Here is a 13034-nt window from a genome sequence, read left to right as displayed (position 1 = left end):
TATCAGACTGATTGATATTAAATGGAATGTGAAGTTGAATCGCCATAGTAGAATTGGCAGTGATACTTTGTTCCCAGCAGAACACAGTACACTATTCAGTGCAGTGGACCATTCTGGGAAGTTTTTCAAAAATTGTTTCCATCAAGCCACCAGACAGTAAGTGTACAGCCATGAAAGAGCAAAGACAAAGGCAATTGTGAAATGTTTGGTACAGAAGTGGGATCAAATGGGAAACCGACTTTCATTATCTGTTACCTCTTACCTGTACCTTGACTTCTGCTGATATCATTGGGGCACCAGTGAAGACTGTGCCACCACTCTCCATCACCTGTGTCTGTCCTCCACCAGATTCATACTTCTCCTTTCTTGGATATTGTCTTCTCATTTCTTTATCTTCCTTGTCTGCAGCTTCTTCTGACTGTCCCTTGCAAGATGATCTGTGCAAGTCCTGTTGAGTGGGAAACATGTCCTTACCACTTCATTTTTGGTTCTCATGAGGTCCTATTGCTTGTTTGATCTTGTTGCAGACCCCTTTGTTTATCACATGATCTCTGTAGTAGATGCCCAAGATCTACCTGTAGTATTTCATTTCAGTTGCCAGGATCTTTCTGTACATGTTTGCTGAGAGTGTCCAAGTGGAGTGATGGCCTAGAGGTAACGCATCCGCTTAGGAAGCAAGAGATTTTGAGCGCACTGGTTCGAATCCCGGCAGAGTCACCAGAATTTTTTCCCCCTCCACTGGACCTTGAGTGGTGGTCTGGACACTAGTCATTCGGATGAGACGATAAACCGAGGTCCCATATGCAGCATGCACTTAGCGCACATAAAAGGGTTGTCCCTGGCAAAATTCTGTGGAAATATCCACAGGAAAACATAAAAAAGTGCAGGCAGGAAAGATATTTTTAAAAAAAGGATGGCACTGTCAGCGTAGCGACACACACTCCCTGGGGAGAGAAGCCCGAATTTCACACAGAGAAATCTGTTGTGACAAAAATGAGTAATCCAAATTCCAATCCAAGTATCGCAGGCATAGAGGAGACTGACTAGTCAAGGGAGTGCAATTGGTGGATCTTGGCATACAGACTGATGTTCTTGTCTCTCCAGATGGTTTGGAGTCTTGCTGTTGCAGCTGTTGTTTTTGCAGTCCATGCCATGATCTCAGGTTTTGAACCTTCATCCGATATTATGGTGCCAAGGTATTTGAATATCTTGACTGTTTCTTAACTTGGCCCGCTGATTTGATGTCTGATGTGATTCCTAGGGTGCTGTTGGTCATGAGTTAGTCTTTATAATGCTGACTAGCATGCCAAATGCAGAGGCTGCTTTGTCCAAGTGTTGTGCCAAGCTGGCCAGTTTATCTTCACTTCCTCCAAACCATCAATATCATCTGCAGTTTGCAGATTGGTGATCATTCTTCCACCAGTTGAAATTGTGCCTTCATGATCATCCAAGGCATCTTCCACAGTCCTCTCAAGAAAGACATTGAAGATGGTAGGTGACAGCAGGCATCCCTGATGCACTCCAACTATAGTGCAGAACAGTCTCCCTTGTTACCGTTCAAGAGTACAGCTCTTGTGGCCTTGTACAGTTGTTTGATCACTTGGACAAGGTTGGCATTGATGATGTACATCCTCATGGTAGACCTTAGGGCAGCATGCCACACCCTTTTGAAGGCCTTCTTGAAGTCAACAAACACATGGTACAGGTTTTGTTGGTGCTGGAGGTCACTTTTCACAGATCACTCTCAAGTTGAATATCTGTTTAATGGTGCTCCGCCCTGTCCTGAAACCTGCTTGTTCTTTGGCAGTAATGGTCTCTACCTGAGGTTTCAGTCTGTTCAGTACGATTTTCAGCATAACTTTGCATGGGTGGCTTACCAAACTGATGGTACAATAGTTCCGGCATGACCGAAGATTTCCTTTCTTGAGCAAGGTGATGATGATGATATGAGTACTTATATAGCGCCTATCCTCGGTCGGAGACCAAGCTTTAAGCGCGTAACAAACACAGGGTCATTTGCACATCAGGCTGCATATCTGGGTAGAGCCAACTGACAGCTGCCATTTGGGCACTGGTCATTCATTTCCTGTGTCATTCAGTCAGGTTTCAGTTACACGCACGTATACACTCAGACAGACATGTAACGTATATGACCATTTTGTTCATCTACCCCACCACTTAGGCAGCCATACTCCATTTTCAGGGGGTGTTCATGCTTGTTTCCATAACCCCCCAAAGGCTGACATTGATTTCAGGATCTTTTACGTGCATATTTGATCTTCTGCGTGTGTATACACAAAAAGGGGGTTCAGGCTCTAACAGGTCTTGACACAGGTTGACCTGGGAAACAGGAAAAATCTCCACCCTTCACCCACCAGGATTCAAACCCGGGACCCTCAGATTGAATGTCCAACGCTTTCACCACACGGCTATTGCACCCGTCAGGTGATGCTTTGTGACTGTGTCAAAGGATTTGACCATATTCCAGTGCTCCAGATCTCATTGCAGATGCTAGTGAGAACAGTGATCATTGCCTTTCCTCGTACCTGAACCAGTTCTGCAGATATGGTCAATTCCTGCTGACTTTCCTTGTTCCATTGTCTTGACGGCTGCTTCCACTTCTTATGTAGGATGGAATTTGTGTCGTATTCTGGTCTTAACTTTGGACTGGTAGATGTATGGCTCAGAATAATATTCTGTCCATCTGTCAAGGTCCTCCTTTGTTTTTTCTCTCTTGTTAAGACACTTCCCTGACTAGCTTTGGGTACTTACAGCTGTCTCCTGTTTCTCTGTGGTGAGATCTTTACCATTTGGTATGCTTTCTTCGTGTGATTTCTGTTCAAGCCCTCTTCAATTTTGGTACACTGCTGCTCAGTCCAGATTTCTTTTACTTTCCTCATCTCTTCCTAACTTTGTTGTTAGCTTCTCTGTACTTGTGAGCTCCAGGGTCACCTTTCCCTTTATTCATTTCTCGTCTCTTATCTGTAAGGATGCATGGTGTTTTGGAACACTGACTTTTTCCCAAGATTTTATTGGCTGTTTCAAGTACTGCTGTGTTGAATGTGTTGACTGCAGAATCAAGGTCTATGTTGTTCTCACCTACAGTTGTCAGAAGTGAAAACTTCCCTCCAATCTTTGCTTTAAACTCTTCCTTAACTGCAGGTTATTTCTCCAAGTTGCACTGCAGTCTTGTAAACTTTGGCTCGTTGATCTCCGTTGGAGCATTCTGAATGTTATTATTACCAGATCATGGTCACTGCCAGTACCTGCCCTCGAAAAAGCACAGGTATGTGTGGTTATTGCTCATGATCAGAACTGTTTGAGGACCAGGATGTAATTGATCTGGTTGTGGTATTGGCTGTCCGGGTTGTACCATTTACATCTTCTTGAAGTTTTGTGGACACCAAGAGTTAATTATGACCAAATTGTTGGTGGTTTTAAACTCAAGAGTCCTTTCATTTTCAGAAGTTGGAGGAAAGTCTGCATGTACTGTGCCAGTGTGTTTGAGCATCTTCTCCAATTTGGATGGAGTTAAAAAAGAGGCGATAATTTTTTTTCCAATGGTAGTTAGATACATCAGCAGCTACAGTTTAAGACAGAACTTCATACCAGCCCATCATGTAAAAAATCAGCTTTTGTACAAAATATTTACAAATTGATTGAAGAGATAATAAGGGTAGTTAAATGTTCAGTGGTTGATGTTTGACCAGGGAAAATATATTGTTGTTCAGGGCTCCCGTTAAGCCCATATGTCATAACACACAGCTTTGAGTAGAAGCCAGCCATGGGTTGAAAAATACCATAGTTTCTGAACTTACATCCTTCAAATCATAGGCTGTGATACAAACCACATTGCATAGCAGCTGTTTTTGTTTACTCACACAGGTCTACAAAATGAGTCTGCAATTACTTTGTCTTCTTTGTCTGTGTATGTCTGTCTGCATGTCTGGTAAATGTTTACAGTAGCATTTTCTCAGCTCCTGTAGGAAACAAACATGGTAGTGTGATAGTTGTGGATAAGAGGTCAAAAACCAGTGTTAACATTTTGCAAAATAGAGGAAAGCATGCCAGCACAGTAGATTTCACATCTTTCACCCAAACTTTATCAGACTTTGGTATATCGACTGACACTGTCCATAGTGATACTGATAGTATGATTTTTGTTGACATTCAGGGTCAAAGTCATAACATGGTATATGCACAGAAATTGCTGGACTATACAATTTAAAAAGAGATTAAGTCTTGCATTTGGTTTGCTCCAGAATACAAACCATTTTAAGACTGCAGGTTGGACATCAAAAGTCAAGGTGACAGTGGCGTGCAATTAAGATGCACTGTTGCTAGATGATGTGTTTTGTAGTGCCATTTTGTTTCTATTCTGTAATTCCTATGTTGGATCAAGTGGGTATTACTTGTGAGTGTTGGAAATCTTGCTGCTTTTGTTACTAATCTTACTCTAATAATATGACAGATGCTGTCAAGATCATATCAGTTTGGTTTTAGTGGTTCAATATTATAACATGCCAGATTGAGAATAAAGATTTGTTGCTAATGAATCCTAGTTAGGAAATGAATAAAGGGAAGCAACAGTTACATAATTTGACTGAAGATTATTTCTTGTTAGTGACAAAAAAAAAAAAAGGGAAAAAAAGAAAAAGTTACCACTTGAAACACAAAATGTGATTATGCTGATGGCAGTAGGTTGATACTCTTCTGCTTCTGTCACAGTTTATCAGATCATAAAACAGCGATCCTGACTGGTTTACTTTAAATTAAGATGATTGTTGATTTCTGCTGACTATGGTTTTGCTGACTTTTTTTTAATATATTTTTTAACAGGCATCACAGTCCAATCGTGTGTGCAATGCGCTAGCTCTGCTGCAGTGTGTGGCTTCACATCCAGAGACCCGTTCTGCATTTTTACAAGGCAATAAGTATTTGATCCATTTACAAAGGGAAAGGGAGAGAGAAATTGGCCATGATATGCTGTATGGGTATATTATTACACATTATGTGAGAATGAGTACATGCCTGTGTTCATGTTTTTTTTCTGTGTATGTGTGTTGGATTTTGAGGGGTTATTGAATGGGGGTAATGGGAAGGGAGAGTTGAGGGTTTCGCAGGGTGTGTTCATGAGTGAGTGCTTGTATATGAATAGCTGATTATTGTTTGCTTATGAGCTGTATATATGTGTGTGTGAATGGTTTGTATGTCTCTGTGCGTGTCCTGTGTGCATTAATTTATTCCTCATTTTCTTAAGCATCACTTTGATTTCTTCATGTGAAGTGATCAGAGTTTAAAGCTAGACTGGAATATTGCACTGTAGAAATGTTTCATCATATAGATGATTATTATATTCATTTGATTGGTTTTGCTCTGTTTTGGTTTGCTTCGAAACCTTTGTTTATTTATGGTAAACAGTTCAGATAAATGTAAACACACACACACACACACACACACACACACACACACACACACACACACACACACACACACACACATTTATATATGCATACATACACACATGTATACACAAAATATACAAAGCAAGAGAAACATGAAAGTTGTAGTGGGATTCGGTCCTTTCAGAGAACTTTTTGTGGGTCATTCTTTGCTGGTCATATAAATGAGAATTTGAGGCAAATATTGGTTAGATATACCTTAAACTGGTTGTTTGATAATCTAAACCCTATATATTTTCAAACACAGTTGGAAGAAAACAACAAAAGTTACTTATTCCTTGTTGTTGGATAATGTGGGGACACGCATGTCAATAATGCTTATGATATGGTGACTCAAGGTACTTTATATTGGACACAAAAATTGGTTAGTAGCAACTGAATTTCCTTGAAAGACTTCTAGTCCTCTTGACAGATACATGTGTAGCAGCAAATATTAATGCATTTTTTCATGCACACATGTTTAGTATACATGGGAATTAAACGTGACACATGTCACAAGTGTTACAACTCGAGCAACTTATTTTCCAACATTTAAACAGAACTTTAATGAAATAATACTATGTCATTCATCTCATGAAATCAAAGAAACTGTGATTATCGAGGGGTATCAGTGATGGGAATCTTCTGTATTTTTACTGAAATCTGTTTTTTGAAAGGCCCACTGGTCATTCTTGTGAAAAGCACAAATTGTTGAGAAAATTTGAGTATATACTATAGTGCATAGTTTGAACAAAAAAACTGGCCTAAGGGCTAAACTGAATAAATTTTGTTTCATTTCGTCTCTGTCTGTCTCTTTCTAGTTCTCTTTCAAGTTCTCTTGACCATTCTGTCAGAAACTGATTTGGAGAAAAATGAGTATTTTCTTACTGGTTCTGTTCATTTCCATCATTTCTGTTGACATTCTTTTCTTGATGAGCTTAAAGGCTTTATATAAGGGTTCCCAACACTGACACTTATAGTCAGTGTCGCAGGCATGGCAGTTTCTAGCATGAAACTGTTGGACTTGAATTTATGGCCATGCACCAGCCATTGATCCAGAAAGTCTAGCCAAAGATCTCTGATCCTCGGAAACCTTTTATGTTTTCTTTGAGAAGATCAAGAAAAATGAGTCGATTCATAGCCAGTCTGCCCAGGCAGAAAAGTAGCTGGCACTTTCCTAACCAGCACATACATAAAAGACATAATATCCTGGTTAGTCAAACGTTTAGAGATTTGCTGAAACTGCCTGTTACATGTGCGATGATGCTGACCTTGTTTCAACTGAAAGTTCTGGATAGTTGGGAAGGGTCAGCATATCACTGAAATTTGTCACACACATCTCAACTAACAAAGAAACATAACCTTGGTGATGAAAAAGCAATTGGATATTTGTCCAAGTCAGCATTGAAATCACAGGATATTTTCCTCTCTTTGTCAGTCTATGTCCAGTGTCTGAGGCCAGTGTACACCCCTGGATTATCAACATAACGCACAAGCAGATACTCTTAAGAGTTATTGGGCAATAGATTTAAAGGGATAACACTTGTGGTGTGACACAGTCTACAAAAAGGAGTGACAAATTAAACACAGGACAAATTGTGTGTGTTCAAATTTTATTCTTTTCTTTTCAGTCTGTTTTCCCATGTTCAGAATGTCTGCTTTTTTTTTTCAATGAAAAATGTAGTGGTCCCCCAAAAGACTTTTTTTTTCTCTTCTTTTTTTTAAAGTGAAGTCACACAGTATAAGCGTGACCATGAATTGTAATAGATCACACATTTAACAAAAAGGCTGAAATCAATCAGTTAATTTATATGAAAGAAGAGATGCAAAATTGATGAAATAAACATATCTACATTCGATGGCCCTCAAACGTCATCAAATTTTTGAGAATCAGTCTGTGGTGAATTCTCAGACTTTGCTGTCATCGATCAGTTTTTTTCTTGTCAGAAAAGTAAACTTAAGGGAATTAACTGACCAGAAAAATATCGTTTCATAATATCTCACATCTGTTTTTGGGATACAGAAGGATTCTTCAGATGCTTCTATGTTTTGTTGGCTCAGCTGATTATATTGGTACGAAAAATTCCCACTGTTCGGCTGGTAATGAATGTGACACATGGAATTTTGGTTGATATTTAAATCAAATTTGCTTGAAAAATCATAAGAAGTGTATGATAGTGATAACCTTGCAGCTGTACCAACTTCAGTTCATGGTTGAGTTAAACCATATTGAACGCTCACAATAAACATGACACCAACAATGTTGAAAAATAAGCTTCAATCGATGTCAAGTGTGATAGAATTAATACTTATGACTGTGTTCTAAAGATGTTAAGGTGAGGTTTGGCTTTTTGTTTGTCTGTTCAGATGCATTAAGTAACTTCATTGAAACTTACATGTTTTAAATGAGGCAAATGTGTTTATGTGGCTGTGTGTGCATGTCTGTTTGTGTATGTGTGTGTTTGTGTGTGCCTAGATGTGTGTGTATGTGGAGGGCAGCTTCTATGTACACATATAGGTTAAACTGTATGTCTGTATTTGTGTGTGTTTGTGTGTGTGTGTGTGTGTGTGTGTAGTTTGTTAGTCATGTTTTGGTGTGTGTATGTGACATTGATGTAATATGTCATGTAAAAAAAAAAAAAAGGAAAAAAAAAGGACTTTGTAAAGCACCTACAGCTGATTTCTGGACAGTGCTATTTAAGTATCCATTATTATTATTATTATATCATTATTAAGTAATGATTTTTTTTGTGTGTGGAGGAAAGGGTTCTCAGCCTCTTTCATAGTCCTTGTTTCTGTCCCCCAGATAGGTGTCCAGTCTGTCTGTCACTTGTTTACAAACTTGTTTTTCTTTGTCTCATTGCCTCTGCCTGTGTGACTTTTATTGGCATTGTTTGATTTCAGTACATATCCCTCTGTTCCTGTATCCATTTCTTCATACAGTCAGCAAGACACGACCCTTTGAGTACCTTCGCCTTACCAGCCTTGGTGTCATCGGTGCTTTGGTCAAGGTTAGCTGTTAAGATAGATTTAAGATATGTTTGTGCCATTATTTAACGTTCTCTTTACAGTTAATCCTGTGTGCTGTGAAAGAGACTGCATGGTAATTTTTTTTTATTACAGTTTTTTTGCCTGAGCTTAGGGAAGTTTTAAGATCGATTATCTTTTTCATTGAGCATAATTCTTTGAAACACTATTTGAAGTATGTGTGCTTTCACAAACATGTTTTTCTCTGTCATTTTCTTTCCGTTTATATGATATCTGTATGTGTGTTCCTTTCTTTCCTGTTTCATGCCAGTAAGATGTCACCTGATGTCCTACACAAAGAGCTTACCCAGTGACAATGAGACAACCACTGATGTCCTGTATCTATTTTTCCTTCATTGGAGTTTGGTTCAGTTAACATTAGCATACACTGAATGGTTTGATGCATGTGAATAATAAAATTGTATTTAATTTAGCATACGTCAAGTGGAAGAAGACCCTTTTCTTCTCAATGATGATTTGCCAAATTGACCACATAGAGCTATTGTAGAAAAGGGGTTTGCCTCATGTGCAGAAATGGTGTTGGAAACTTGATCCAACAATGACTGTGGATTTAACTCATTCAACCCTGTGTGCCGCTGATCGCTGTTCTCCTCCTGAGTCCCCTGACAGGCAGGCGAAGAAACCCGTATATTTAAACCAGTTCGTCAGCTCATTACTATGCATTAAACTGCTATGTAAGGGAAGTAACTCCAACTTAACTTCCTTCCTCACTTGCACACAAAGTTTCACTTTGAAAATCAAACGATTAGTGTGTTTTTTATCCGTTTTTTCGCATCGATATGGTAAAACATCAAAGACTTACTGTGCAGTAAGTGCTGAGTGAAATTATGATAGACTCTTGCAGCGAATTCACCCCCACATAATGATGATTTGTTAAAGAATTCATCTGATATTTCTTGGGAAAGTGAAGGAGATGAAATTAACAACCGGTCTAGACAAAGTGGCAGACGTTTCAATCAAGAAGATAGCCCACAACCTTCAACATCAACAGAAGCTGTCATTTTACTATTAGTATTTCTGTTTTTGATTTTAAGTTACAAGAAAACTAGTGCATCCCTCGTCTTGAGACTTCAGCAACTTATATCAAAGTCATATCAGTTTCAGTCATTATGTGAAGTTCGGTAGCTATTTGTTGAGTGGTTGCTATAAATTTGTGCCTGAAGTGAAGCACCCCTTCCTGTTGATGCAGCCAGGCCAAAACATGCCAGGCAGAGAGGATTGCACACTGCCATAGGCAGTAGACCTTAAAGGGCTGAAAGGATTAAACAACTTTGAAGGCTGTGCAAGTGATTAAGGATAGGTAGAAAGATGGAGAAGGATCTCTCATGTCTGATTCGTTTGAACTTGAAGGTGACGACAACATTGATAAAACTGACAGCAACATTTGATGCTTGTTCAGTCCATCTATCAAAGCAGACAGCATTTCTGAGTGGACCAACAGAGAGAGGGGCGAGTGTGTGTATATAGTTTGGGAAGGGGGAGGAGAGGGAGAGAAGTGGTGTAAGATGATAGGTCGAATGCTAGCCAGAGGACCTTGAAGGGGGCATGGCTGTGGACGTCAGAGAACTATTGCTGTCACTTACTGCTGTAATTTGGACAAAAGGCAATAATTCTATGATTTTCATTAAATCCAGTGTTGGAAGTGCAAGCTGGGAAACATGTTTTTTTTTCACAATTGTTGTCACTGATCACATGACAGACATGTTTGAAGAGGAAGCAAATGGGCATGCACAGCAATTTTTGTTGGTCCAATTGACTTGTGGGCTGATTGAGTGTTTTGAAATGGGTTCTTTGATGTCACAAAACTTGACTACACAGTTTTTGATTGTATGATTCATCTTTTATGTTGATTGAACTGACATTTGTCATTATCAACAGTCACAACTCTTGCAGATATATAAGTGAATACTGTCCTGACAATGACAAACGTGGGTTCAGTCAACTTACAGCAAGGTCAGTCATGTACTCAGAAACTAAGCATTCAAGTTTTGTGTCACTAAACAACTTCCCCCTTAAGAAAGGGTAGCTCTTCCATGAAACTCACTCTAGATTGCAGCTAGGGCAGCTATTGTAAAGTGTTTGCTGTACATGCCAGTTAGCCTCCTGTACAAAAAAGTCAGTCATCTGATCATGAACACTGATGACTGGTAAATGAATCCAGGAAAGCACAAAGAGTTTGAAAGAGATAAAATTCATAATGTTATATAGCCAAGATTGGGCCCCTTCGTCTGATGCTGTTGTTTGCCTTGTGACTGAGACGAAACTGGATCAGATGCTATTGTTGACATGCACTGTTCATATGAACCAGTCACCGCAAAAATAACTCTCCTGCTTACGATCATCAGCAACACACACTGCATTTATTGGTCACAGTGGGGAACGGAAAGGTCAGTTAACTCTCTCCATACGAACGGCAAAAGAGATGACGTCAACAGCGTTTCACCCCAATTACCATCATGAAAATATTGCAAGAGGAAGGCTCTTATACTGAAGAGGTGAATGTTGACAAAGAATACCACAATTCTTACGACGGAAGCTAAAGGTTGGGTCATTCATAAACCCACTGGACATCTGAGGGGTCTGTGTAGAGGAGAAGAGAGGACTGGCCGTACTGAGTGAGTTAAGATACTCTTAGCTCATAACGTCATTATGGAAATTAGGTACAACTCCAAAAATTCAAAACTAACTAAAGACCCGATCAGTGCCCTTCATCTGAAATGGTTGTACTTGTAGACAGTAGGGCCCCGATTGGGGCCCTTTGTCCAGAGTGTCAAGCTTGTTTGTCAGCATCCACTCCTTCACAGCAACAATGCACAGAGGATGGCAAAAGAATTTGGGGAAGAAGCTTCAGTGAGTTGGGTGTCATCTGTAAACTTGTGAAAATCACATTGATGTTGTCTGATGATGTCGGACAATGTACAGACTAAATAATATTTGACCAAGAACTGAGCCTTGGGAACACCATATGGAACAGGAAGAGGTCTGGATTCAAAATGATTACTGGAAATGAACACCATTTGAGTGTGTTTGGAGATATAAGATTTAAACCACTAAGTGCTTTGCTAGAGATTCCAAAAGTATCATGAAGACAGTTGAGAAGAACATCATGATCTTTTGTGTCAAAGGCTGCAGAGAAATCGAGCAGACACAGAACTGAGATAGTGAAAGCAACAACTCACTGATGTCATGCCTCATTTCATGCCCTCTGGCCTTCAATCTTACAGCAGTCTTCTACCTCTCCAACCCCCTTTGTGCACTATGTGCACTGTATTCACTGTCAGTCACTGTCACTTGCTCAGAAATATTCACTGTCAGTCACTGTCACTCGCTCAGAAATAGTGTATGCTTTGATAACATGTCTGAACAACCATCGAATGTTGCTGTCTGTTTCATCACTGCCGTGTTCTAATGAATCATCAGATAAGAGAGATCCATCTCCATTGTTATACCTGTCCATAATCATTCGAACAACCTGCAAAGTTGTGTAAATCTGCTGACTGGGATCACTGTCTTTGCTGGGCAAAGTTTTCAAACCTTTTTTTGCATATGAGGCAAACTGCTTTTTCACACATTGTCCACATGCTCCCATTAGCAAATCAATATTGAGAAAGGGGTCTTCCTCCTGATGAATGCTTATTTAAATGGTATTTTTATACTACAGACACATCAAGGTAACTGTCTAGCACCAGCCGCTGTGGCAAAGTGGTTAGCATCACAAACTGATGGCTGGGAGGACGCTGGTTCAAATCCCAGCAGAGGTGGGTTTTGCAACCCACGGCTGGCTTTTACCCAGAGTTGAGTGGTCTTAAATATGAAGACTGGGACCACACAGTTGAGAATCGTCCACATCATGAATGCATGTTGGGTGTGTTGCTCTAATTTCCTGACCAACACTGCAAGTATCTGTATCTCTCTGGCCTGGTTGACACTGGGATATGACAGGAAGGGTAGGGTACAGCCTTGTCACGTAGTTCCATACCTGAATGGACCTTCACAGCAGCATTGTCCTCCTCTTTCTCCCCCCCCCCCCCTCTTCATCATCAAAATGAAAAATTATGTTAAAAAGCCCCAAATTATGTGACCTTTCATGCCCTGCTCTCATGGTGACCACAGTTTCAATACCCCTTCACTTCCATGCTTGGGGTGAGTCTTGTCAAGGTCTTCAGTGTTGGCAGATTCATGGAGGACTGCCATTGGAAGGACATGGTGGTGGTCTCCACTCTGGGGGAGATGCTCACTCAGTCTGGCTCTGCGACTAAGCCATTATTGTCATCAGTAGGAGGCTTAGTAGGTGGTGTCCTGAGTACGTTAAATCAGAACAGGCACTACCAAACACCACTGAAATGACTCAGCAGCAGTGCGGGGACTCCTCTGGTGTGTGGCCTCCTGGCAACCTTACATCGACAGTTCTCTGTGGACTGCTTGCACTGGGACTGAGACAGACAAATGCAAGTATGGCGTACTCTGACTGAGCGGCATGTGAGTAATGCCACTGAAACTGTGCAGACGATGGGGCAGCCAATAAAGAAGAAAAAAAAGTTAACT

At 40.2% G+C, this 13034-nt stretch overlaps 1 protein-coding gene across 1 annotated transcript in view; it reads left to right on the top strand.

The window, feature by feature from the left end:
* LOC143293835 (CCR4-NOT transcription complex subunit 9-like) overlaps window positions 1-13034 on the top strand; it is an 87306-nt gene that overhangs the window by 37499 nt on the left and 36773 nt on the right. The window contains exons 4-5 of the mRNA XM_076605121.1: window positions 4840-4927; window positions 8346-8452. Of these exons, the coding sequence (XP_076461236.1) occupies window positions 4840-4927; window positions 8346-8452 (195 nt within the window). The remainder of the gene's footprint in view (window positions 1-4839; window positions 4928-8345; window positions 8453-13034) is intronic.

The sequence above is a fragment of the Babylonia areolata genome, chromosome 19 (assembly GCF_041734735.1).
Source record: "Babylonia areolata isolate BAREFJ2019XMU chromosome 19, ASM4173473v1, whole genome shotgun sequence".
NCBI classification, from domain to species: domain Eukaryota; kingdom Metazoa; phylum Mollusca; class Gastropoda; order Neogastropoda; family Buccinidae; genus Babylonia; species Babylonia areolata.
This window is presented reverse-complemented; position numbering and strand designations above follow the sequence as displayed.